This window comes from Ochotona curzoniae, unplaced genomic scaffold (assembly GCF_017591425.1).
Source record: "Ochotona curzoniae isolate NIBS_2020 unplaced genomic scaffold, NIBS_Ocur_1.0 scaffold_4505, whole genome shotgun sequence".
Lineage (NCBI taxonomy): Eukaryota > Metazoa > Chordata > Mammalia > Lagomorpha > Ochotonidae > Ochotona > Ochotona curzoniae.
Genome location: NW_024467118.1, coordinates 28,786,593 through 28,813,587, shown reverse-complemented (window position 1 = coordinate 28,813,587; position 26,995 = coordinate 28,786,593). Strand labels below are relative to the sequence as shown.

The 26,995-nt window shown below is 40.8% G+C and overlaps 1 protein-coding gene across 1 annotated transcript in view; it reads left to right on the top strand.

Annotated features, from left to right (window-relative positions):
• The window catches only part of CORIN (corin, serine peptidase), a 197,838-nt gene that overhangs the window by 14,522 nt on the left and 156,321 nt on the right, over positions 1-26,995 (top strand). Inside the window, exons 2-3 of the mRNA XM_040966358.1 lie at positions 13,622-13,766; positions 26,224-26,424. Of these exons, the coding sequence (XP_040822292.1) occupies positions 13,622-13,766; positions 26,224-26,424 (346 nt within the window). The remainder of the gene's footprint in view (positions 1-13,621; positions 13,767-26,223; positions 26,425-26,995) is intronic.

The following is a 26,995-nucleotide window of genomic DNA, read 5'->3' as shown; positions in this document are numbered from 1 at the left end:
TTGATAAATCAAGGTTAGGCAAGTATTAAACATTTAAAGCAAAAATTTGAAAATTAGTCAATTTGGGATTTGGCTTTTCCTGAGCAAATTAGATACATTCATAATAGTACATACTTTAAAGCATTTATCACTTTAGTGTTTAATTTGGTCTAAAAGTACAGACAATATTTCACACTGGAATGAAATGAGACAATTCACATGTGTTATGTATTTGTGAGATGCTGTATTATCACTTAAAAATGCTTTATTACTTGGAATGGCTAGCTGTGGAAAGATGTTGAAACAAAACTGAAAAATATGGTTGGAAAAATGGAATCTCCATTATAATTTTCATCATCAACTTATGGTATTAAGGGATGTGATATAATTTGAAACACCTTACATGCTTTGATCTGAACGGAGCACTCAATACAGCGTATATGGGAAATGTGGATTAATGTATTAAATTTTGAAAGCCTTCAGTGGAAAGACGCTATGAAAGTCAATTATTATGGTTGAAGCAATTTTAAGATTAACTTCCAGGTCTACTAAGTATTGGTATTTTGTATCTGTTACCTGGTTTAGCTCCATCGAACCCCAACTTTTTCTTTGAAGGTCTGGTCTCTCTGGGTCTGAGTTGATAAGAAGCTGGAGGTGAGAAGTGAATTGGGGAATTCTAATGAGGGGCGCAGGCTTCTCTACCTCCAGGCTGTCCATTGGCTGGATCTTCCAATCTTTTAAAAAATTTTAATGCCATGTATTTACAGAAAAGCTGGAAGTACAGTAACTTTCTGAGCCATTGGATATATATTTTTAGATTTCTTTATTGGAAAGGCAGGGTTACAGAGAGGAGAACCAGAAAAATCTTCTCTACTGGTTCACTTGTCAAGTGGCTGCAATGGCTGGAGCTGAGCTGATCCAAAGCCAGGAGCCAGGAATGTTCTCCAGGTCTCCCACATGGGTGCAGGGTCCCAAGGTTTTGGGCCATCTTTTATTGCTTTCCCAGGCCACAAGCAGGGAACTGGATGGTAAGTGGAACAGCCAGAAATGAACCAGCACCCAAATGTGGGATACTGACAAAAGGAAGGCAAGGATTTCGCTGCTGAGCCATCGCTCTGGGTCCTGAATCATTTGACAGTAGGTTGCCGAGGGTTGTGAGTGTCCTATGTGCAGTCCTACCTGCCTGCCTTGAGACTGCATTTAAGTAAAAGGTAGATGTCTGCTCTAGAAAGTCATCAGTCCCACCACCGGGAAGTATTGACCCAGTACTTTCTGCTGCAGTGATCTCCTTGTAATTAAATGGATATTTATCACCCTCTTTCTCTTGTTTCTGGTGATAGACCTTGTGTTCCTCTAGGACAGACCACTGTCAAACTCTGCACAGTTCGACACATTTTCTCGTGTTCTGAATTTTCATTGAAAATCAATTTTCCACTGATTGTGCTGTGAATATGCAGTTATTTGGGGCTGCTTTTCTCGGGTGCCCTAATGGAGTCAGCACTCTGACTGCTAGTTAAGCCACCTGGGGCATTACGTGCCTTCTATATAATGTCAATGTGGGAAACAAGCCCGCTCATGGGTCAGGCTTCAAGTTTTTGCTTTTTCATAAGATTTTCATTTTTCTTCAAGTGGCACAGATTGACCCCTTTCCTTGAGCTAACTATAGCTCTCTCTCTCTCTCTCTTTCTCTCTCTCTCTCATTGTAGCATTCTGAAAGTCCTTTCCTCTAGGTTCTCATTTCAAACTCCTAACTTACACTCTTTAGTCAGGGCTCAGGGCAAATTTAATTTAATTTAATTTTTTTTTTTTTGGCCAATAAACCATTCCTTAACCTCACCTCTTATTTCCTGGACTACCTCTGCATCAGCTTTTGCATTTCCTGCTTTGGTTTCCAATTTCCGCTTCTCTCTAAATGTAAGCCGGCATGAACAGTGGTTGAAGAAACTATAGGTATCCTAAATAGAACATACCAAGAGAGGAGGGGTTGGTATGTGTTAGGACTTGGGCACTCCTGGCTGCACTGCTATGCCTTGTGAACTTCCCCAAACGCTGAGGGATGGGGGCAGAGCAGCAGCTTGTGTGGCTTTGAGACGGCCTCAGTAGGAGCCTCCTCTGCTGGTCCCCTTCCCCCAGGCTAGCCATAACATTTCTGGGGAGTAGTCTCTGAAACGTCTCTGTGGGGTGTAAGTTAGGGAAACTTCTTACACTTTGACTTAGCCAGAGATGGGAGTTTGTCCAGTTTTACTAGGTTTCACACTGCTTGCTAAGAGCAGGCGGGCAGGCAGGCAGGCAGGCAGGCACCTGAAAGCACTAGAATTCGGAGCTTAGTAGACTGATGGGGACTGATAAAAGAGGGATAAGCTCAACTGTGGGAATTAGGCAGTGGATGAGATGCCATGCACTTCTGGTCTACCTTTGGGTCAAGCTCATTGGATGCGGATAGTAGTGTAGTCTTTGCTTTCCCATCCTGTTCACCATTATTTGGTGGACTTGGATTCTCTCTCCTTGTCTGATGAAAGAGGGAAGAAGGAAGGGGAGAACTATGGGAGAGAGGAAACTACCTGTCATCCACCAGTTCACTTCTCAAATGCCCACAATATCTGAAGCCAGGGACTCCATCTGGGTCTCTCACATTGATGTGGAGACCCAAGTACTTCTGTTGTCATCCACTGCCCCAAGGGTGTGCATGAAATGGAAGCCATATTGGAAGAGGAGGTGGGACTCGAACCAAAGCATGCTGATGAGAGAAGCCAGCTTCCCAAGGGGCAGCTTAATTACTGTACTACAATACCACAACACATGCCATATCTTTCTTGCATTTTAAAGTAGGAATTGGGTCTTCATAGTATTTTTATTGTTGATTAGAGCATAACCCAGCCTATTTTGTGTCTTTCCTCTTTGAGGAAGGCTCAGGTGAATCCGTATTTTAATGTGTTCATTCCCACCTGTAGTTCAAGCAGGTCCAGTGTTCTTAAGGGGGTTTACTTTTTGTTTTCTGGTCATTGACTTGTTTCTTTCCCTTCTAGACTTTCTCGGAGTTGTTTCGTATACAATGAGAAATACACAATCCACAGGTTGTGAGTCTGCTAAGGGTTCTGCTTTACTGTTGTCCTTCTGAGTTGACTAACCAGCCCTCCCTCCCAGTCGGTTATTTTCAAACATACATATCATAGAGACTTTGCTCTTATTTCCCTTTTCACAAATCCTATTCTCTAGCATACTAAGAAGTGCACACTGGATGCTCAAGTACTCATCTGTGCCAGGCTGTAACTTGATGTTCAAGGATTCTTAGAGAAGTTCATGCTGATTGTCAGTAGCCGATGGACTGGCTGTCCAAACTTTAAGATAATTTCCCCACTGTTCTTGCAGGGAACTGTCCTCTTTAAGAAGCTGCCTTTTCAGTAATTTCTTAGATCCTATCACATTGGGCACAATCAACATATTTGTTCTGAGATCCTGACCCTCTTCATCCTTGGGTTTGTATTTCAGCCACACTGTATCTAGACACCAGGCATCCTCTCCCTCTTAGTTTCTGAGAGTGTTAGGAAGTGTGAATTTTTATTATTCGTTTTTACCATGCTTTTCTGTAAACTCAGGCCTTTAGTGTTTATCTTCTTAGCCTATGTATTTAAAACTCGTTCTCCTTAAAAAATTATTTGATGTTCAAATTTAGTCTACTCTTTTACAAAAAAAGATTGAAGTATGTTTTATCAAGCCATTACAGGTCTTCCTTAACTTTCCAAGATGCTTTGATTTCTGTAAAGACACAATGTCCCATACCCAGGCATCTTGAATTGTCCTTTTAGCTTTTTGCAAAAATGTTTTCAGTTGTTTTGCCTAAAGGTGGTGAAATAGGATGGACAGTTTTGTTAAAATGCTGTTTTATTTTGAAACAAATTTGCCAAACTTCTATGGTTGAATCCAAGAATAGGCTCTCTGAACTCCCAAACTGAGATGATTACTGCGACTTCGTGAGTTGAAGGCTGTGTGATGCAGGATGTTAGAACTTGTGAGCAAGCCCACTCTTTCAAGTGTTGGAACTTGTTCTGTTAGTTTCTTTCATGGCCCTGAATAGTTTGTTAAAGCAACATAATGAACATAATTTGGGGCAGTCAATAGACTTGTAAGAAAGACACAAATATAGCATACAGCTCACAATCTGCTTGAAAACAAAGGATTTATTGCTTTTTGCAATTTCTGGGTGGCACATTGTGTCCTGCTTACCTCCAGGACCTGAGAAGGCTGAATACTCCCTCAGCCTCAGCTGCAACACTGGGCTGGGAGCTGGAAGGGGCTGGCTGCCTTGTTCAAAGTCCATGCTTTGTATGGACCTACCAAAGCTGGAAGCCCTGCCTGCTTGAGAAATAGGTATTCCATGTGGGTTTCCTCTCTAAATATCTGTTAGCTCTTTCTCAGTGCTCCTGGTTTACAATAATAGCGGTTAGGTTTTTAAAGTCTTAATAAAAGTTTACCACTTCTCTTTGTTTAAAATTGTAAATTCTTTTGATCAGTCAGGTAAAGTGGTGATCACAACTAGAAACGTATATTACAGTTAAAACAAGGCTTGTTTGCATTTAAAAATGTCTATAGAATGTCTATAGGAATGGTTTGCTTGCTTCCGGCTTTGCCTTGAACATAAAGGGTACAGGTGACCTCGCTCTCTATGCTCAATGATGCTTGATGAAGGGCCTAAGTGATTCTGAGCAGGGGAAGGTAACACATTAGACATTTAGAAATAACATGGGACTTGTTGGTCAGAGTGTATATAATTAGCATTTATTAAATGGTGACCAGTGAGGTCAAATGTGTCATGTGAGAGCCCCATTAGGGAAAACTTAGCTGCTCAAAATATCAGTCTTCTCTAAACAACAGCACACACTTTGAGTGGAAGAAGTGCTCAAGAAACACTGGTTTCCTCTGGCGTGGAAGTGCACTCCACACCTGAGGTTGATTTACTGTAGTCTTTCTAATGTCTGTTACTGTCCGCATCACCTTTCACCTAGGAAATTTGAACTCTTTGGAGATGGGTTGTCAACCCCTTAGGGCAGGGATTATATCTTCATCTCTGTATCCCAATAGCACAGCTGTGCAGCAGAAAATTGGTGATAAATAAGCATTAATGGAATAAATCAAATTAGCAGAACTTTTATAATATTCACATAGCAGAACTTTCATAATGCAAACCACAGCACAGAATTTGTTTCCCAACTAGAATATTCATGAAATGTAGTAAGGCACATGATAAATGTGAAGTTTGGAATTCATCTGTTGCTCTAGGTATTCGGGAAGATATTGCTGCTTCATTTAACTGCATAAAATCCATCCTGGTACTTTTTCATTGCAAGATTCCTTTCAGCAGGTAGGATCAGTAGGTTAACTGTTTTCAACATCTGTTCATGTTTTACTTGCATTGAAATGCCTGAAATGAATTGTCACAGAGCATAAAATCCATTTTGGTCTTGTATGCCTTCCTTGATTATTTTCAGCTGTAGAAAGTCAATTTTTCAGTTCTCTACTCAGTTTGTCAATCTGTTTCAAGTTTCAAAAGTCACAACATTTTCATTGTTGAATGGGTGCATCAATGAAGTCTAAGAGTTGTACAGATTCAACAGTGGACCTACAGTGTGGAATAAAGCAGGTTCAGCTTGGTTTTGCAAAATATGAGTATTAGACTGCTTTAGATTTTACCATAATTTCATTAGAAATGCAGTAGAAATAAAATTGATCAGAATGTGAAATCTAAAGCTTCGTTAAACCAAAAGGAATAAATGTCAAATACTGTATTTCCCGAGGTATGAAAACCCGATTCTGCTTTTCTTTTATAGCCTCCACTGTTTCTAGAAATGTCTTGAAACAGTGACCTTTTTAGACTCTCCAATGTATTCAGAAATTGTTTTGATATTGGATCTGCCTTAAAAGGAAACTTTTATTACTTGAAGGTTTGTGTCTCCCTTAAAATGATAGCATTGACATGTTTGAGATTGGGGGCAAAGTCATCTCAAAGCAGGACACAGGATTTCATTTTCCCACCCTGCTCAGATAAGAAGGAGTCTGCTGTTCCTTTTCCAAGATCATCTTCTGTAACTCTTACAGAAATGTGACCCTCCCACCTTGTTCTCAAGAATATGTGCTTTTTCTTAAGGTAAAAAGTCTATTATTGCTCTGAGGACAATGCCTTATTTGAATAGATTATTAGTTTAGAGCTGAATTGAACAAATTCTGAGCTATGTATTAAGAGAAATTGAGACTTGAGGCTTTTTGAACTTGTAAGGAACAATTTTTTTTACTTCATTTTACTTTGGAAATATTTGGAATTAGACCCAGATATCTTAGTTGCAGATACAGAAATATGTTCAGAACAACGGGATGGCTTTATATGGCCACCAGATCCTCCGTATTGGAGAGGCTTCTTGTTCAAGTTGTCTCCCAAATTATACAATCTGTTCCCTCATATTTCAGACTTTAGAAGAGCGTTACCTTCAAAAGCACTCTTGTGATACGCTGCCTGAGCATTGGATTTTTATCTAGTCTCCTTACTTTCTTTGTATTTGGTCTTCATGTTGTGCACTCATTTTGAGATGTTAGTATGAAATCTGTAAGAGGACTATCTGGGATTGTTGGTATGCTAATTTTCAAAGGAGAAAATGTGGGCAGGGTTGGTTTCCAGATCCATGTGTTCTGGTGCGAACAGAGTAATTTCATTTTGAGAGGGTGCATGAATTATTTGAACTTTGTGTGCTTCAATTAAATGCCAGAAAGTGGGATAAAAAGGCTTACTGAAAACCAGATGCTTGTTCTTTAGGCCTCTTGGGACTGTGAAAGCAAACATCACAACAAAAGACATTTGGGTTTGGCGTTATTCACTGATGGATGATTTTGGAGGCATTTAGCTTATTGGCAGGCAAGAAGCTAATGTGAAGAATGGACAGATGCCAGGTTTGAGAAGTAGCTAAGTTATTTGTCTTTTTATTCAGTAGATCTACTTGTAACTCATGGGAGACACACTTTATGGTTTACTAAGGCCAGAGTGGAAAGCATCCAGCACGGGCAGGGTTTCTCCTTGAGTCGGGGGTTACATGTGGCTTGCTTTGCCTAGTGGAGACAGTGAAGAAACTCCCATCTCTAACAGCAGCTCATATCCCACTCTGGCCTAATGGTTATGCAGGACGCAGTGTAAGCCACCAACACCCAGAAGCAAGTGAGACCTCTGTGCCTGCAACTTTTCAGGCCCATGTGTACATTAGTATGTGATAGCACAACATGCCCACAGAGTTGAGAGGAAACTCATGTGGTCTGTTCAGACTGCACTAGAAGTTGTTTTACTATCTTTGTGGGCTGTTGCCTGTTGGGCTAAAAGAGCAGAGTGAATGTGCCCTTGTTTCATCTCCATACGCGAAAACTTATCTCGGCCTAAACATACGAGGTTGGGTTTGGATAGGTTTTTCTTTTTAGTGGATTTCAATATCCCAATTAAAGTTTGGGGTCAAACAGATGGCCATCGAGTTGTCATAATGTCTTATATAATCCCAGCTCTTAACATGGTCACTCTCATTTTAACCTTCATAGCTCAGTACCCTGCTAATCAGGAATAGTTGGCACGCTTTCCTAACTTTGCCTGCTCTGTTATTAACTTGGACATCTAAAGTGTCAATGCATCATTGATGCTTTAACATAAGAAACGGCATGCTGGTGAAAGCCTTCTTGCAGACAGTATCTTTGGCTGTTGTTCCTTCCAGAAATACCATGGGCCAAGTCTGGTATGTGTTTAGCAAAACCTTGGAATGATCTGAATATAGATTTTCTTTCTTAAATTAAGGTTTTGATTTGTTGAATACGAACTTGAACCTGCTTTCTATTTCAATCTTTGTTATTGAAAATGACGTTTCTTATGCTACCTTGCTAAGCAGAATGAGGCTCGCATATCTGATAGCTGACAGGGTCAGGATTTGCATTCTATTTCAGAGCAAAATATTCTCAGTGCAGAAATTGTCAAAGGTTAAGCATTTCCTAGAACTTCAAATAGTTTTTTTGGCAATCTTTGACAAATTCTTGATTATTTGGTTATTAGAATGTTTCTGCCTTTTTTTTTCCCCCTGAAGAAAAAGAATAGAAAATATTTGTAAATGTTCTAGATAATTAGACTTTATTAGAGAATTAGATTTTTAAAAAGAAGATTTGAAAGAGTTGTACAGGAAGAAGAGAGAGGAGGTCTTCCTTTGCTGGTTTAATCTCCAAGTGATCACAATGGCCAGCGCCAGGCTCGTCTGAAGCCAGGAGCCTAGAGTTTCTTCAGGGTTTCTTTCATGGGTGCGGGGGCCTGAGCAATCGGGCCATGCTGTGGTGCTTCCCCAGGAGTATTAGCAGAGAGCCAGAATAGAGGTGGAGCGGCCAGGATTTGAATTAGTGCTCATAGGATGTTAGGTGTAGGTAGCAGCTTTTCCTGTTACACCACAGCACTGGCCCCTGACTTTCCCTTTTATCAAAGATAAATATAAAGCAAGCAATTGTTTCTAATTTCTAGTTTCAAGCAATTGAAAAATTGTGCAAATATGCCATTTCCAAAGCATATTTCTCATTGTCCAGCTGTGAGGAGTCAATAAACCTCCGTCAGTTTGTCTCATAGGGGAAAGGTAAAGAGGCTCAGGAAAATGTTTCTAACACTAACGGGCAGATACATTGGGAAGTGGCTGATTTAGAAACTCATGTTTTAAGGGCTTTGTATATGGATACATACCAAGTGCTCAAACAGGGCTGGGGACTCCTGGTTTTGTGAGATATAGAGATGAAGACTGTCGATTTGGCCTCAGACTGATGGAATTTGCCAATTGTTGATGCAGTCTGGAACTCGGCAAAAATCTACACTTGACCTTGAAGGACATAAGTTACCTCTGTTGGTGTCATTGTCTGGGGAGATTGTGAATATGAAAGAGGACCATGTGAAAATAGAAGGAATGACCAGAGAAATAGGAGTAAGGGAAATCAAAGGAAGAAAGTCTGTTAATTAAGAGGGAGTGATGGAGAACTTGAACTCAGATGAGGTGTCCTTACAGCAAGGACTGAAAATACTATTTGGATACAGCAATGTAAAGATGACCTTAGGGAATGTTGTCTTGGTGCAGTGGCCAAGGTAGATGTCGAATTGTAGAGACTACAGTAGGAAGCAAGAAGTGGGGAGATTAGGAAAATAAATATCAACTCTTACTGGGGTAATTTGGATGGGAACAATAAGAGGTAGTGCCAGGGGCTACATGGAAATGTAAGTTTGAAGATGCATTAAAAATAACAAGGAACACCTACATTTGGTTAAAAGCTGAAGGCAATACAGATGGAAAGGTAGGGTGGTGGTAGACTTATAATTTAAAAAATGTTAAAGATGTATTTGTTTTCATTGGAATGTCAGCTATACAGAGAGGAAGATCTTCTGTCTGATGGTTCACTCCCCAAGCGGCTGCAATGGCCAGAGCTGAGCCAGTCTGGAGCCAGGAGCCTGTTCTGGGTCTCCCACATGGGTACTGGGTCCCGAGGCTTTGGGTCATCCTCAACTGCTTTCCCAGGCCACAAGCAGGGAGCTGGATGGGAAGTGGGGCCATTGACATTAGAACTGGCGCCTATATGGGATCCTGGTTTGAGCAAGGTGAGAACTTTAGCTGCTAGGCTATCGTACCAGGTCCCAGGATATATAAATTTGTAAAGGAGAATGTGTCCTGAGAAGGAAGAGTTTAAGTGGGAGGCTTACAGGACAGAGGGCAGATTTTCCTTTTTTGTAGCACAAGAGTGCACAAATGAACAGGAGGGAAGATTAAGATGTAGAAAGTTATAGCGAGCCTCATTTGGTGGCTTTTATTTTGTGAAGTGGGAATTGGAGTGAGACTTGGGCAGGAGAAGGGGGAAGTGGCCGGAAGAGGACATGTGAAGCCAGCAATCTAATAGTCCTGTTGGATGGACTTTTTTAAAAAGTTACTTTTTAAAGATTTAGTTTATTTGAAAGGTCGGTTAGAGACAATTCTTCTAATTCACTCCCCAAATGGCACAAGAATTGGAGCTGAGCTGATCTGAAGCCAAGAGTTTCCTCTGGGTCTTCCATGTGGGTACAGAGGCCCAAAGTGTTGGGCCATCCTCCACTGCTTTCTCAGGCTGTAAGCAGGAAGCTGGATGGGAAGTGGAGCAGCTATGCCACAAATCGGTGCCCATATGGGATGACAGTGCTGCAGGCAGACGATTAGCTTGCTGTACCACTGAGTTGGCCCCATGTTGGGTGAATTTTGCTGCTACAATTCATCTGTCCAGGTGTAGAGCAAGAGCAGGGAAGGAAGGCTCAGGACACTAGCAGGAGTATCATTGAAAGTCTGGTTTAAAGACTTGTGAGACTATATGCAGGGAAATAACAAATCAATTTATAGATTGGGAAAGGATTAGGGACCATTGATTTGCATGTGGGTCCCCTAAAGCTACAGAATGGCTGTAGTGAAGTAGTTGAATTGGCAATCTGAGAGGCAAGTAAGTATCTATGAATGTAGAAGGCAGGGGTTAGAAGACCTTTCAGTGAGCCAGATTGGAAAAAAAATAGTTCTTCAGACCCGAGAAGTTTTTGTCAATAGGATTAGTAGAAGAGAATTGCATGCTTAAAAATAGGCAGACGTGTAATCAGATATTCTGGCCCCATGAATGCTGGACCTGTGCTCGGCTTACATACTTGAGGGTGAGGAGGGCTTGTGGTGGACCCAGGACACAAATCTGAACAGGCTGCTCCGAGTTGGCTGCACCAAGTATGGAGACTGCTCTCAGCAGTGCTGATCTGACCTGGAGGCGTGTGCTGCACTGGAAAGTTGGAGAGCTGCAGTACAATGAGAGCAACCCAGAGGACCCCTGAATTATGTATCACTGACAGAAACCTTCCTCAGGGGCCAGGAGAGCAATGGGGAAGTTATGCGATGGGGAAACAAGTGATGAAATAGGGAATTTCTTCGAAGTGTTCGCTCCTGCCTCTCCCTTTGAAAAGAGTTATTCTTTGCAGCAGTCAGGAAGTTATTTGGACTGCTCTTAGATCGTATCTGGAGCTTAAGTACTTGATGATGGATACTTCGATGAAATGGTAACCTGAGCCTCTAGCACTTCCTTAACTACCTCTCACCTGATGACTCCAAAGGATGCATTTTGCAGTGGATGCCAGAGACCTCCACCCTACAAGGGTATCCCTATCATGCTGCTGTGACCAACATAATAGGGAAAATTGGAGAAAGTTGAAGAATTCCCTACCTCTCTGGGTGTATTTTCCAAGTCCTTTTACCTACAACATGCCTTTTCCAGAGCCACAGATTTAGTCCTATTTTCTCCTAAATAGTCTTACTTGATCCTCCAGCAAGAAAATTAATTTCTTTTGAACTCCTATGGCACTTGAGCTGTTCATCTTAAGATGCTTAACCTTTTACCACCTAGATATACATCATCCATATGCATAAGCCAAGATGCAGTATTGTTTTATGCAGCATTCTTCTTATTTTAACAGATTTTTTCAGCAACTAATGGTTCATGAAGTAGAATGAACAGGTTGTAGCTGGTGCCATCTTGGCTGTCCTTGAGGTCTCAGCCTGTGTCCACAAGAATGGAAAAGGCACTACTCTTCAAATGTTCATGTTGCAATTAATGTTCTAATGAAAATCTTTATTGTGTGCAGGGCCTTTTTCTTTTTGGATATACCTTTATGGAAAGTCAGATGTACAGAGAGAAGCAGAGATGGGAAGATCTTCCTTCTGCTGGCTCACTCCCCTAGTAACTGCAATGGCCAGAACTGAGCCAATCCGGAGCCAGGAGTTTGTCAATCTCCCACACAGGTGCAGGGTCCCAAGGCTTTGAATCAACCTTTCCCAGGCCATAAGCAGGGAGCTGGAAGGAAAGTAGAGCAGTTGAGGCACGAACTGGCACCTGTATGGGATCCAGGCACATGCAAGGCGAGGATTTCAGTCAATAGGCTACTGCATTGGGCACAGAGCCGTGATTTTAACATACAGGTATTAAATCATGTGAGAAAGCCAATGTAGCTGGTAAGTTACATGAGATATTCAGTATTAGGTTGACTTTGTGCTCGATGTTCTTGCCCAGTGGTAGACCAACGTAAGTGTTGGAGCATTTCCAAGGTTAAATTAGGCTAAGCTATGCAATTAAGTAGATTAAATGTATTATTTTCACCGTATACCTAAGACAGTTTCAGCTGGAGGTGAGTCTATTGGGATACAACCCTATCCTAACTTGAGCATTGGTGTGTTAGATAAGGTTAAAGGAGCTTCAGGAGCCAGCTAGATGGAGGCTGGTGTCCACACTTGGCAACTGTCAGAGGAGAAAACTCAGTTCAAGACGGACTTGGGAGGTACATCTCTATTATGGGGACCAGAAGAATTGATGATAGTGACTCCAGACACTTCTAGTATCATCCCAGACTCCTTTGGATAAGTTGCTGTCCTAAGCTACTGTTTATAACAACAGGTTCCCAGACATCATTAATGAGAGTCCATTGAACTCAAGCAGGACTTCAAACTTTTGAAGACAAAAACTCTGAACCATGAGTCCAGCACCTCATTGTCATCTTACAGATGGCCTGCAGGAGTATCAGGGACAACCAGGGATGTCCTCTGTTACCGGTCTTCAGCTGGCAAGCAGGACAGGCTTTTTCTCCTTGTTAATTTGTCAATAATCAATGTCGGCAATCATTGTTGCCTATTAGTAATGGCAAGCTTGCTTTATCCAGGTTCATGTTGATTCCTGTGAGGACTAATGAAACAAATAAGAAAGCTTGGACAATGTCCTGTCTACATCTGCTTAGCAACTGCTTTATCACTGAATTATCTTTTGCTTGTAACTTTGGTCCACACTAAGTTCATCACATGGTAATTTCTGGGCATGGAATAATACTAGGCTGGCAAACGTACTTTTAAAAATCAAGATAAAATATCATTACATGTCTTATAGAAATAGGGGTACTTGAACAATCATAGAAAATGGAATCTAGGTTATTTTGGTATGAAATATCCACGCATATGAGGGATCTTAAAAAATTCATGAAAATCAATATTGTGAAAACTACAAATAAAAACATTGAATTAACAGACATTTTCCTGTAAACTTTCTTAGAATTTATTTTTGGAAAGGCAGATTTAGAGAGAAGGCAAGATAAAGATCTTGCATTCACTAGTTCACTGCCCAAATGGCCACAAATGCTGGAGCTGAGCTGGTTCAAAGCCAGGAGCCAACTTCCCTTTGGTCTCCCACATGGGTGCATTGGGTTATCTGCTACTGTCTTCCAGGCTGTAAGCAAGGAGGTGAGTGGGAAGTGGAGCAGCTGAGACGCGAACCAGTGCCCCTTTGGGATGCAGTGCTTGGAGGAGGAAGATGAGCCAGTTGAGGCAACATGCTGACGCTCTGTCAACTTTGTAAATGACGTGTAGCTCATTTGCTCTATTTGTATATAGTTATTTGCTTATTAGCACAATTTGGTGACTGATCTTGTTTCCTGCCTTAGACTACACATTGTACATTCTTTTTTGGAATCTGGTGCTCTGAATGAATGACTGTAATCTAAAACTTCGTTCCATGTATTGTGCTGCTTTGTAAAATTAAAACCATGTTTCATTTCCCCCCCTTCCCTTAGGTCTTGGGAACTGATGACAATAACACGGGTGAGAGCTGTTCCCAGAAGCTGGCAACTGCTCATCTCCTGCGCTTCCTCCTGCTGGTCCTGATTCCATGTATCTGTGCACTCGTCGTCCTGCTGGTGATCCTGCTTTCCTTTCTTGGTGGGTGATGTTATTCTTACGAAAAAAATGAAGTCATCACTTAAGATTGGCATGATTTAGATGAGTAGTTTCTTCTTGGTACTTAGCTGAAAGGATCAAGTCAATGAGATGATTATCTGTTGATTTCCTTGTGCAAATCTTCAGTTTCAGCTACTGTAATCATCTATGGGTTGTGATATTGGAAGGATGAGCATAACTAATCAAAATTATAATCCAAAATGTGCCAAAAACTGCAGCTTTTTTGGATACTAATGTTCCACATGTGGAAAATCCTGTATCTGACTATGTGATGGGTCACAGTGAAAACACATGTGTACTGACTATTACGTAAAATTACCTAGGCAGTGTGGCTAAACTATATTTGAAGCATAAGTAAGTTGCATGTTTAGACGTTAGTTCCATATTCAATCTTTTTTTTTTCAAAGTCAGATATATATAGAGAAGAGAGACAGAAAGATCTTCCATCCGATGTTTCACTCTCCAAGTGATCGTAAAGGCTGGTGCTGTGCTGATGTGAAGCCAGGAGCCAGGAGCTCCTCAGGGTCTCCCATGCGGGTGCAGGGTTCCAAAGCTTTGGGCCGTCCTCAATTGCTTTCCCAGGCCACAAGCAGGGAGCTGGATGGGAAATGGAGCTGCCGGGATTAGAACCGGTGCCCATATGGGATCCTGGTGCATGCAAGTTGAGGACTTTAGCTGCTAGGGCACCGCACCAGGACCTCAATATATCTTTATGTTAATGCAAATACTTCAAAATCTCCACAATGTGGAATTCTGAAATACCTGAAATCCCATAAATTTAGAGTAAGGGAAGCTCTGCCTGTGTTAAGGAGCAAGTGAGGCTGCAAGTGCTGAGAAGGTCCTTTAGAACTCAAGGATGATCAGATTAGTCCTTTAAAAAATTTATTAAGATGTTAAATGAATTGACTTCACATTTTTCACATTGCGATTTAGAAGCATGGGGAAGGGTGTTCTTCCTCATCCCTCCCTATCTCCCTCACTTCCCCCGGTGCGTAATCATTCATGTCTTAGAAACAGGCTTAGCTTTATGATGTATAACGGTGTCATGACATTCTTCCTCTTGCCAAGAGGAAAAGATGATTGTCACATTGGACAGTAATTTTGAAGACCAAAGTGTTAATGTATCTGGGGAATAAAAAAGGCTCTACAAGGCAGTAAACATTTGAACCTCTGAAATTAAGCTAATAAAACTTTAACACAGAAAATTTAGGATCCGCATTTGGCAGAAAAATAGCAAGTGCAAAAGTGTCATTTCATGAAAAATGAATATGGTCTTGGGAAACTAGGGAATAACTTCGCAGTGGCTTTAAAAAAATCCATTAGGATGATCAAGTGCAAATGACTCGGGATCTTGCGTGTCTCACCAAGGGCTTTGGGCTTCTGTTAGCTAGAGCATTGGTTTTCCAACTATTCCATGCAAACAAGATTGTGCGCAGGAGACAAGAATTATGTAAATGCTGCTTTTGACTTTCATTTCAAAAAAATGTACTCAAACCAAATAGCACAGATCAAGTTTAACCAAATGGAGACCAGCAACCAAGTAACATGTGTTGACGGGTGAATTAATTTATATCTGTCTTGCTTCCTTTTTTTTTAAATTGGTAGTATCCTGAGTGAAAGATGAAGTGTTAGGGGAAAACAGCTTACTGTAGGTCTCTGTCATAGGTACCCACCCAGTAATAGGAATTTGAGGTTTTTTGAGTGTGTACAGGCAAATAGGTAAGATGATGGTGATCTAGCTTCATTACCAATGATTTTAAGTGTTCATTTCACCAAAATTTTTCTTGCAATTAATTTACTTACCCATTGTAAGCATACAACTTTAATTCCAGTTCAATATTAGGACCTTACATGCCATTTACTTGATAATGGAGTAGTCATTCTTTTGTATCCAGAAACCGGAGTCAGAGGAGGTTCAACTCCCTAGCAGAAATCGGCATGTGCAGCTCTGGCTAAAACCCAACTGAAAGCTAACAAGGTTACCTAGATGCTCCCATGTGTTCAACTCAAAGGACATTGAAGTGGACTCAATTTTGGTGCGAGGGAACTAAACGTGGAGGAATCTGCAGGTAGATGGAGAACAAGGTGTAGTTCTGTAAGTTACAGACACTTGTGGGACAACCAAGGACAGTGAGAACATAGTGCAAATGAGTTCAATTGCAATGAATTCAGTATGGGTTGGGCTAAGAACTCCAAAATACTGTCTCCCTGGAGAATTTCAAGAGAAACTGTGCCCAAAATTTGCTTTTTGGCTTGTGTGCTTTGCAATTCGACTGGCACCTGATGGCGACAGGTTAATGCAGATGTGCTGCGTCCAGAGAGAAGCTGAGAAGGAAACGGGGGCCGTGGGAGTCTTGGTGGGAGCTAGAGCCCAGGAGTTGATGGACTGTGCAGAGAAAATGAATTGGATACAAATGAGGACAAGATTCTGGAGGGCACTGGTATGTTGGGGGCAGAGAAGGGAGGGTAAGATACAGGGAGAACAGTCAGATTGGTAGAGGAAGCTGGAACTGCAGGGCTTGACGGTTGCTGGGGACAGACTGACCATGTAAGGAGATACATTTGAATTTTTAATTTTTGACAGCACTTTAAATTTACATTACACTCAAGGACCCAGTTGTCTGCTAAAGAGTTCAAGAAACGAAGTAAAACTTTTGGCCAGTCATGTGAGGTTTTGTGTATATACATACATTCATTGTTTTGTAGAGAGGCACCAGGAGTGGAATATAACTTTTTTGTATAACTTAAGGAGATGACTAATCTGTGACCAGCCCTAAGTGATATTTTGTATATGGAAACAACCTTGGGTAAGAGGTTTCTGCACACATCTTTATCTTTGCTTTTAAAAACCTCATTAAATGATACTAAAAAATAAATGCTCTGTTTGGTTTGAGTTTACTGCTCGCTGCTCTTTCAAAGTTTTGTAGTTATTTCTGCATGAATGTGGGCTGCTAAAGAATCCTGGGATGCCAGTCTTTTTGAAGTTGGAGCTGCTGCTATTTATAAAGCAAAGAAAATGGTGAGGATTATTGATTAGGGAAAGATAATAAGAACCTTATACTAACACATGCAAAAGTGCTATGGGTCTGATTTTTGTCTGTTTTGGCATCTTTCTTGTATAAAGCTAAGACAGTAAAAATGTCTTTGAAAATGAGTTTGACTTCTTGAATAATTATTTTAGCAGCAGGGTATAGAAGACTGCAGTAGCAAATTGTTTCCCACAATGCCCCCTGCAGTGGAGATGCGAAAGCTTAGTGGGTAGTTGTTGGCCTCAGGGTTCCACGTTTTTTTTTTGTTTTGTTTTGTTTTTTTTTGAGTGAAAACAAGAATTCAGTTTTTTGAACGAAATTGGGAGGAAAACGAGTAACAAAAATGGCCACATTATCTCTAGATTTTTATTTTAGTTGTAGTCTAATGCTGATGGACTGTAAGACACAAGAGACCTACAGCTGGGCAATGGAAGGCCGGGGTGTAAGTCTTCCTCTATCATTTACTAGATGTGATATTAGGCAAAATACATCTCCTTGCCTGTGAGATGGGAACTATTTTATTTTTATTTTGCAGAATTGTTACTAAAGGCGCATGAAGTAATATCGCTAAGTGTCTTTGTTCTCCTTCATAATTTTATCACTTGCAATTTGTTTGCATATGCAGAATTATCAGTCAATAGCTTTTATTCTGCTCAAATATGTATTTGAAAGACAGCTCCTGCTGGCTCACCCTCCAAATGGCTGGAGCCAGATCACGTTGAAGCCAAGAGCTTCATTTGGGTGTTCCACGTGGGTACAGGGGCTCAAGCTCTTGGGTCTTCTTCCACTGCTTTGCCAGGAGCATTAGCAAGGAGCTGGCTTGGAAGTGGAGGGGCTGGAAACCATGCCAGTGTGGTATGCAAGACCATGATTTACCCTGGTGTACCACAGTGCTGACCCCTAATTTTTATCTGAGCTAAGTTTGTAGCAGTCTGCCTGCACCTAAGTGTAGGATCAGCTTATGTCAAGAACTTGATCAGAGATTTCATTGGTAACCTGATTTAAAGAATCTAATTGTGATATAACCATGTAGGATATGTAAAAATGTACATTTTATAAATACATAATAAGTACATCATGACGTTTAAAGTAAAATTGTTTTTGAGATCCTGAGAAACATCTGAAAGGAATAAATGTGTAAATCTAATTGTTCTTTTAAGAAACATTTATTGAAGGGCTGTTATGGACGATGCTGGGTGCTATAGGACTGAGCTCAGCTCCAAGTAAAAGTTGATCCTCAGACTCCGTGGCTTATTGTGGGAGGAAGACATGAAATGATCACACTACTGTGTTGGATAAATCAAAGGGCTCAGAGCTTGGGACAGGGGTCTGACCCTGGGCTGCGCAAGGGAAGCCAGCTTCTCTGAGGGACTGATATTTGAGCTATAAAACCCATGGTGAGGACATGGGGAGCCATGGATTTAATCTATTTGATTACTTATTGTTACTTTTATTGATACATGGTTAACAAGCAGAAAGTTGTACATATCTTAATGTTCAGTAAGTTAAGTTTGGAGATGGATGCTTAACTGTGAGAACTTCACCAGGACATGACACAGAAGTATCCAGTCTTGTTAGAAAAATGTTTCCTCCCAACTTCTTAACTTGTTCAGTCCTTTCAGTAAATTTCTACGTATGCATTACAGTATTGTTAGCCAGAGGCACGTGCTGAATGTAGATCACGGACTTATCTTGCATTAAAGAAACCTGGTTCTCTTTGACCAACACCAAGCATTTTGTTTTGTTCTCTCCTCTTTGCCTGGCAATTGCTATCTAGTCTCTGAATTTATTTTTTGAGTTCCTTTTATATACAGGAGCACATAATGCTTTTCCTTCTGTGTCTGGCTTACTTCATTTAGCATAATGTCTTCTATTTTATCCATATAGTCAAAAATGGCAGGAGTTCATTTTTAAAGCCGATGATTTTTATATGCATACTTCATTTTCTTCATCCACTGGTCCTTCATAGATACTCATGCCCTTTCTAAGTCTGGGCTGTTAATTATGGCAGTGAGCATGACAGGGAAGATGAGGTCTGGATTTCAGTTATTTTGCATATGTATCCAAATTTGAAACTGCTAGAGTATGTTTGTATTTTTTGGGGGGGAGTGGGTGTTCTATTCTGTTCTCCGAAGTACCTGCACCAAGCTATTTTTCTACTTATGCTATACAAGGATTTGTTTTTCTCCAGATCCTTACTAATTCTTACCTGGTATTTCTTGAATATTGCAGCAGGTGTGATATCTGGTCTCATTGTGGTTTTGATTTGCATTTCCTCAATGATATTGAGCAAACTTGTATCCATTGATCATTTTTATATCTTTAGCAAAGTAGTTTTATTCTTCACCTATTTATAAGAATTGGGTCATTTATTGGATAGCTTTTGAGTAACTATGTTTTGTGTGTGGTAATTCCTTTTTTCAGATATGATTTAAAAATTTCTCCCTATAGGTTACCTTTCTTAGTTTGTTCCTTTGTGTGATTTTTTTTTTGTCTTATTATAATCCCATTTTTCTAATTTTGCTGCTTGTTGCTTGTGCTTTGCTTGCCACATTCAAGAACTTGCTGACAATAATGTCAAAAATAATACTTATGAATAAACTTAACCAAAAAAGTGAAAGATTTTACACTGAATCTTACAACAATGAAAGCAATTACAGAAGAAAAATAAATAGAAATAAATTCTGTATTCATCAGCTGGAAGAAATACTAAAAGGCCCCCAAAAACCAAAAGGGGATCTTTGTAATTTCCCAACCAAATCCCAATGTCATGGTTTACAGAAATAGAAAAAGTCTTAATTGGTATGTAACTGAAAGCCCTGAATAAGTTAAGCAAATTGAGTAAGAAAAAAGCTACAGACATAACCTTTGCTGATTTAAAATATATTGCAAAGCTATAGTCCTCAAGATAGTACAGCACTGTCGGGAAAACAAATACAGGCCAATTGAACACATAAGGTCTGGCAATACCCCACATTTATTTGTGCATATGAGGGGAAATGCAAGTAAAACAAGTTTGCTTCAGTGCAGAACTTCTCAAATATGTGTATTTTTTGGTAGAATTCTTAATGATTGTGCATATATAAATTGCTACTTGTATTGAATTCTAAAACACTGATAAAAGAGATTACAGCACATAAATATAAAATCATTTCTATTCATTGGAAAAATTAATACTTTTCAGATGTTCCTACCATCCAGACCACTTCAGTATATTGGAATATTCATGTGACTTTAAGAAAGGGTGCCAGGATTATACCATGTGGAAAGTCCTTGCAACAAATGGGATTTGGGAAATTGGATAACCACATGCAGTAAGCTGAAATTGAACCCTTATCTTACACTGTATATAAACATCAAGTCAAATGCTTTCAGAAATTTGACATTGGTCCTGGCGATGATTTTTAAAAGGTGTTTTGGGCAGCTGTGTGGAGAAGGATTGAGGTGGGTTGAGACTGCAAACATGCGGAATATGATCTGAAACTGTCTCCATGATCTCATCGGTGCTTGTTAGAGATGGTGATGAGAAGGATCCCAACTTCTTTCTCAGGCTGCTGAAAACTTTATTTCAAGGGCTCTTCCTTTTATCCAGTCACTCCCCTTTCAAGTACAGCTTCTTTGTCTTTGCTGTGTGTTTAGCAGGCTGACCCAAGGTTACCTCTCTGGTTTTCTTAAAATTGAAAATCTATGCATGACTTGATTTTACATTTTTATCATGTAATGAAGAAGAAAAATGATAGAGGCTTAGAATTTAGGAAATATGATGAATAGTCCCTTTTTCTTGAACTCGAGACATTCCTCATCAATGACGTTGCTACTCAGAAATGCTAGCTGAGCTTGATCACTGCATGTAAGCATGATTTTTTTTCTTTGCAAATTTCTTGGCAGATTGGGGCTTTTGTAAGAATTTGGATGAGGATCTTTCTAACTTGTGAAGTTTTAAAAAATCCTATTAAAATAAAAAATCTTCAAGATCTTATGTTTACCACCAAACACTCAAGAAGGTTTATGATCATTCAGGATTTTAAATCTTGAAGTTCTTTTGCTAACTCTGACCTTCTGATGCAGATGATCCATATCAGATTGTTTCAGCTCCCATGCCTGAGGTGATATGACTGGCATAGAGCTTTCTGAAATGGCATCTAAATCCTTGTTCTTGAGTATGATATGTGGACTGGCAGTATTAACATCGCCTGTGGTTAGTGAGGAATACAGAATCCAGGGTCCCATGTTGTGGCCCAGCGAGTGAAGTCATGGCTTTGGATGCTGACATTCTATATTGATTGGTTTGAGTCTTGAATCCTTCATTCCCACCCAGGTACTCAAAAATGCACCTGACAAGCTAGGAGAAGACGGTCCAAATGTAGGAGCCTCTGCAGCCCATATAGGGGACCAGAGGAAGTCCAAGCTCTTGGTTTCAGCCTGGTCCAGTGCTGACTATTCCTGCCATGTGGGAGAGTGAGGCAGGCTTTTCTATACCTTTCTGTCCTTGTCTAGAAAATGGTCTGCTTCCTGTGACTATACTCCTTCCCTCACAAATACTTCCCTGAAAAGATACTTCGAAGTTTTCTCAATTTGACTCACGACCAACAAGGACATTTTCCCCCGAATGGAATGACTAGTTTTTGCCTCCAGATTGTCACATCCCAGGCATATCATTCTCAAAGCACATGTAGCATGAATTGTATCTTTCAGATGAAATGCTTGCCTCCCTCGGTTAATCTAGGACATCCTCAGGGGAAGATCTTTTCAATTTTTGTGTTCTTGGTTTGCAATTTCCTTCCATCTTAAAGGAGTATCTCACTGAGGTTTGCTCATTTGTGACCTGTGCAATGTACTCTTACTGTGCTTCTAATGACCCTCATGATCACGGTGGGCTCGCCTGAATAACACAAGGTTACCCCCTTGCAGATCCATGATGTCCTGACATGTACAGCATCCTCCTTGCCACGTACACGATGTACAGTGACACATGCCATGCGTTAGGATTTGGTTATCCAATGTACATTTTATTTGACTCACCTCTGTGTCCCGTCTATTCATCACAAGGTATCGGTAAAGTCTGGTAGTATTGCAACTACAGACATCTTTCTAAATGTTAAACAATTTACATTATTGGGACAGGAGATTTCTTTATGAATTGCTTTGTTTTTAAATGTCTTTAGAAAGGTGAGGTCATTACAGTCCATGTGGGCTGGAGAGGTTGGGGGAGGAAGAGGTGAGAGCAATGCTCCCGTCCTACCCATGGCCATGGCAGTGGAGAGGGTGGAAGACACTGCACCTCTCCTTGTCTACGTTAGTGCCGGGGACAGAGATGGTCTCTGGATCTGCCTTGGTGGGGAGAGGAATGTCCTGGGGGTGTAAGTAGATGGGTAAGGTTGACATGGAATAGAGGTATGACTTCAGGCCTGTGACCCTAAATGTGCCGTGTAGTGGAACTGTGACCCCTGGTGAATCCTTCTGCTAGCCTGAGGCTTTCCCTTTAGTGGCTGTGGCTGAGTCCCCCACATTGCCTTGAGAATTAGACTATTTTTAAAAACTTTATCTTACTGGAAAGTCATACAGAGAAGGGGAGACAAAGATCCTTCATCTGCTAGTTCACTCCCTAAGTGGCTGCAGTGGCAGAGCCAAGCCAATCTTACCTGGAGCCAGGAACTTCTTCAGGTCTCCCACACGGGTTCAGGGTCCCAAGGCTTTGGGCTGTTCTCAACTGCTTTCCCAGGCCACAAGCAGGGAGCTGGAAAGGAAGTGGAGCAGCCAGAATGGGAACCAGTGCCTGTATGGGGTACCCATGCAAGGAAGGGCAGTACTCTAGTTACCAGGCAATGGTGCTGGACCCCAAGCTATTTCTTAAACATTGTTAAATTGGGGTCCTGTGCAGTAGCCTAATAGCTAAATTCCTTGCCTTGCATGTCCAGGATTCCAAAAGAGGGCCGATTTGTGTCCTGGCTGCTCCTCTTCCCTTTCAGCTCCCTGCTTGTGGCCTTGGAAAGGAGTCAAGGATGGCCCAAAGCCTTGGGACTCTGTACCTGTGTGGGAGATCTGGAAGAGTTTCCTGCCTTTGGATCAGCTCAGCTTTTGCCATTGCAGCCAGAATATCATTCTCTGTATCTCTGCCTTCTCTCTGTAAATATGCCTTTCCAATAAAAATAAGTGTTAAATTTGTTAAATTGTTTTGTTGTAGATCTGAATTGCTTTTGAGCCTCACAACCTTTCTAGAACATGACCTTCTACTAGTTGCAACACGAAACAGCTACAATTCTGATTCCAAAAGTAGGTTAAGTGATTCGCTTTTAGAAATGAGCCATTTTGTGATGCTGGGGTGCTTCCAGTGAAAGGAAATTGGTATTAAGGTAAAAGTCTTTTGATAGCTTTAACAAATCAAATCTTATTAGTGTTAGTATAATAATACAGCATTGTCAGTTACGGAAACTTTACATGTGCCAAGAGCTGTTTAGGACTGGTTTGTCTAATAGGCTTCCCACAGCCATTTGCACAAGGAAGAAATTTTTATTTTCCTGACTTTATGGTGGTTGAGAATTTGCCCACAGTTTTAGGACTAAGAAGTGATAGAAATGAAATCTGAAGCCAGGTAGTCAGGCTATGAAAGCTATGCGTATAACCACAACCCTGTAGAAAAAGGAACATAGAGCAAGATAATGTGACATTACTCTAAATTGAGTTAATAGCTCTCAGTATTTTAATAGTTAATTCCAGTGTTTTGGTGGAATTATTGAACGAGTTGTAACTTTTTGTGTTTCTTAAAAAATGTATAACAGATGACCAGCTGTGTTGGATGGCGGTTAGTTTCCAGAAATGACTGAAAATTTTCTATTTGTTTGGTTCTCTCTCTCCCCCCTCACTCCCTCATCAATAAATATACATTAGGAACATCAGCTCCAGCAGTTATGTCCTCTTTATTTGGCCAAATTGCTTTGACACAGAGTTTAAGAGCAAGGAAGCTGCCCTACTCCTTCGAAGAAAACATTTTTGGGGAGAGACAGGAGAGGGGGTGCAGTTCCCATCTACTATGTCCCCCAAATGATCAGGAGCTGAGAACTTGTTCCACATCTACCGCATGGGTGTTAGGCACCCAAAATCTTGAGCTTCCCAAGGTCAGCATTAACAGGGAGTTAGAATTGGGAGAAGAGCTGGGACTTGCGTTTAGGTACTCGGACGTTGGATTCAGGCATCTGAATGGCTAGACTGAATGGCTGCTTTGGAGACTCTTTTAAAAAAAATTGTTGTCCTAGTCAGTAACCTAAAGTTACTTTCCATAGGACTTCTCAGAGTAAGCAGATATTACTACTTAATCTTTTAAAAATAAATTTTATTTGAAAGGCAAATTTACAGAGAGATGGTGAAGGAGATCCTTTACCTGCTGGCTCGCACATGGCCATCATGGCCATTGTTGGTCTGAGCCAGGAGCCTGGAGCCATGCTACATTGCTCTCCTGAGCCACAAAGCAGGGAGCTGGCTTGGAAGCAGGGAAAGAGAATTAGAACTGGCACCTGTGTGGGATGCCTATGCTGACAGGCTGAGGATTAGCCTGTTGAGCCACTGTGTTGGCCCCTTCAATCTTCCTTTATAACTTAGTCGTTAGGTTAAAAAAAGATAAAAAGGGGGAGGAACTACTTTCTCTGTCTAGGACAGTATAGATACTTATTCCATTTGTGGATCATAGACTTCTGATCCAGTTATGCTGTTGTAGGTTTATTACATTTCAAGTCCTGCCTGCAGATGCCTTGGAGGGCCAGATGATGTTGCAGGCCTCATATAACGCATGGGCTGCGTGTGCCTTCCTCTGAGTTAATGGAGACAATTACAAACAAAACGTCAACAACGACTGTTAATGTTTTCTATGACAAGGAATTTATCTTGAGAAAATTACTGACGGGTAAAAGGCTGAGGAATTGGCATTTGCTGAAGGCATGTTGACCAAGCTGGATGTTGACTCGGTCAGCCTAAGTAAATGACGCTACTGTACCGTATATATTCATTGCAGTCACAGTAGTGGTAGTAGAAATGTTGTACTAGGTGAAAAACATTTTTATGCCACAATAAGCAAAAGTAGTATGGATGAAAATTTGCTGTGATTTTTTTTTTTTAATAAAAAGTTCCATTTCATGTGATCATCACACCTGTCGTACAGTAACTCCGATCTGAAAACTGGAAGTCACTTGAACATAAAAAGCGAGTCCTTCATTGTACTGCATTGAATGTTTACTCAGTTACAGCTTGGGCACTTTTCACCTGCGCTGCGTGGACGTGACTTAGCTCTTGACTCCTCCGCTTTGTTTGGACTCCTTTGGCAGATGGAATTGTTGACCTCCATCAGTTAGAAAACAGCTGCTTTTCTATTTTGATTCGTAGTTCGTGTCTTCCAAGTGTCAAGCACATGTAGAGAAATTTTTTCCATGAGCTGATATTAAACATCTTATTTATGTTTCTTTTATTTTTAATTGTCCATGAGATTATTTAGAAAAGGGAGAGCCAACTAGAGCATTCGCTGGAAACATTTTTAGAAAAATCTCCCTTGGGTATTTTTATGGATGTATCAATATCACATTCATTTATTTTTGTGGCATGCTATATTGTGGAAACACAGTCGGGCTGTCTATTTTGGCTGAGTTAAAAATGCATGGTCTCTTCCAGTGTTCCTGAAGGTTTTTGCTAGAGACAAAGATAGATGATTCTCACTAATCTTATGTTAGCTGTTCATTCTGTCCCCACCCTCCATTTTTTTTTGAGAAAGTGACTAGTTGATAATGTCACTGTGAATATTTATTGTTTCATGTAGTTACTTTATAGGTTCTGGTTACCGATGAAGATCGTTTCTTTGTGTGCTGTAATGAGAGTTTTACTTTTTTGGATCCTTGATATAAAACTGGTTATATGTAGAGCCCTGTTATTTTTACTTACACGTAGTGGGTAGTCCACTGGGATTTAGTATAAATTATGGGGAACTAGAAGGCTGAAGCCAGCAGGCAGTGTTGTGTGTTTTGGTGGCAGGTGCAGTTGAGAGAGAGGCAGAGCATACTTCATGAGTCCTGGATGGCAGGTCACAATGAACAAAGTTAGGCTGTAAGCAAACACTAAGATACATCATGTGTTGTTTATGGCAGGTCCTAGAAGAGGCAGAGGGGCCCTCAGTTCTTTGGATACTAGGAACTTTAGATGGGAGATTTGGTCTCTAAACTTTGAACGTCTAAAGCAAGATTTTATTTTATTTTTTTAGGGCTGTGTGACTTGTGGTAGAGAAGTCTGATCAGTTGCCCCTGCCAAGGAAGGAGTTGGGCTGCATCTTTTCTCTATTTGCCAATATGCAATGACCTATGGGAAAGTAGCTCTATAGTTTAATCAATGTGATTAAAAAAGTACTTGTAGTAATATATATTTTTTCTTTTTAGGAACATTAAAAAAGGCCTATTTTAAATCCAATGGGAGTGAACTTGTGGTCACTGATGGTGAAGTCCAAGGGTCTGAAGTCATTCTTACAAATGCAGTTTATAACCAGAGAACGCTGGCATCGACTCTACCTCCCAGCCAACATGTCCCAGCCTGGACCACGGATGCTGCAGTCACAGAAGACCACAGTCAGAGGAATCCAAGTAAGTCTGAAGGTGCTGAGTGTAGGTGGCCTATGGAACACAGGTGGTTTTTGTGTGTGCAACCACTGTTGTGGATTTGCAATCACTTACCGGTTACACTGGCAGAATTTACCTTATAAGCCTAGCTGAGTGCCCTGTTCTTTGACATGAAATGCCATCAGCTCAGCTCAGCTGTGCACAAAAGGTGTGAGAGAAAACAGGAAGCTGTCAATGTTGTGTATTGTCTCTGGGAAGTGGATCTTTATGTTGCTTGCCCCGGTGCAGGGGGAGTTGCTTGTGAATGTGGGGTTCATCTGTCAGTGTTGATAGTTCTTTCACTGGCTTGTTGAAGGGAACTCTTAACAGGATGCTGAGCCCCCATCTACTTTTGAGACACCTGTGCTTTTGGTTTTGCTTCCATCTTACTTATTGGCTATGAAATTTACTTGTTGATATCGGAGAAATAGACTTTGAGGGAAAGGGCATGTGCAAAACTATTTTATTCAGGGATGGAGGCAGGAGTTATTCTAGAGGAAAAGTGGGACAGATGGAAGAACATGGGCCAATGAGCTGGTGGCACACCTCACATTCT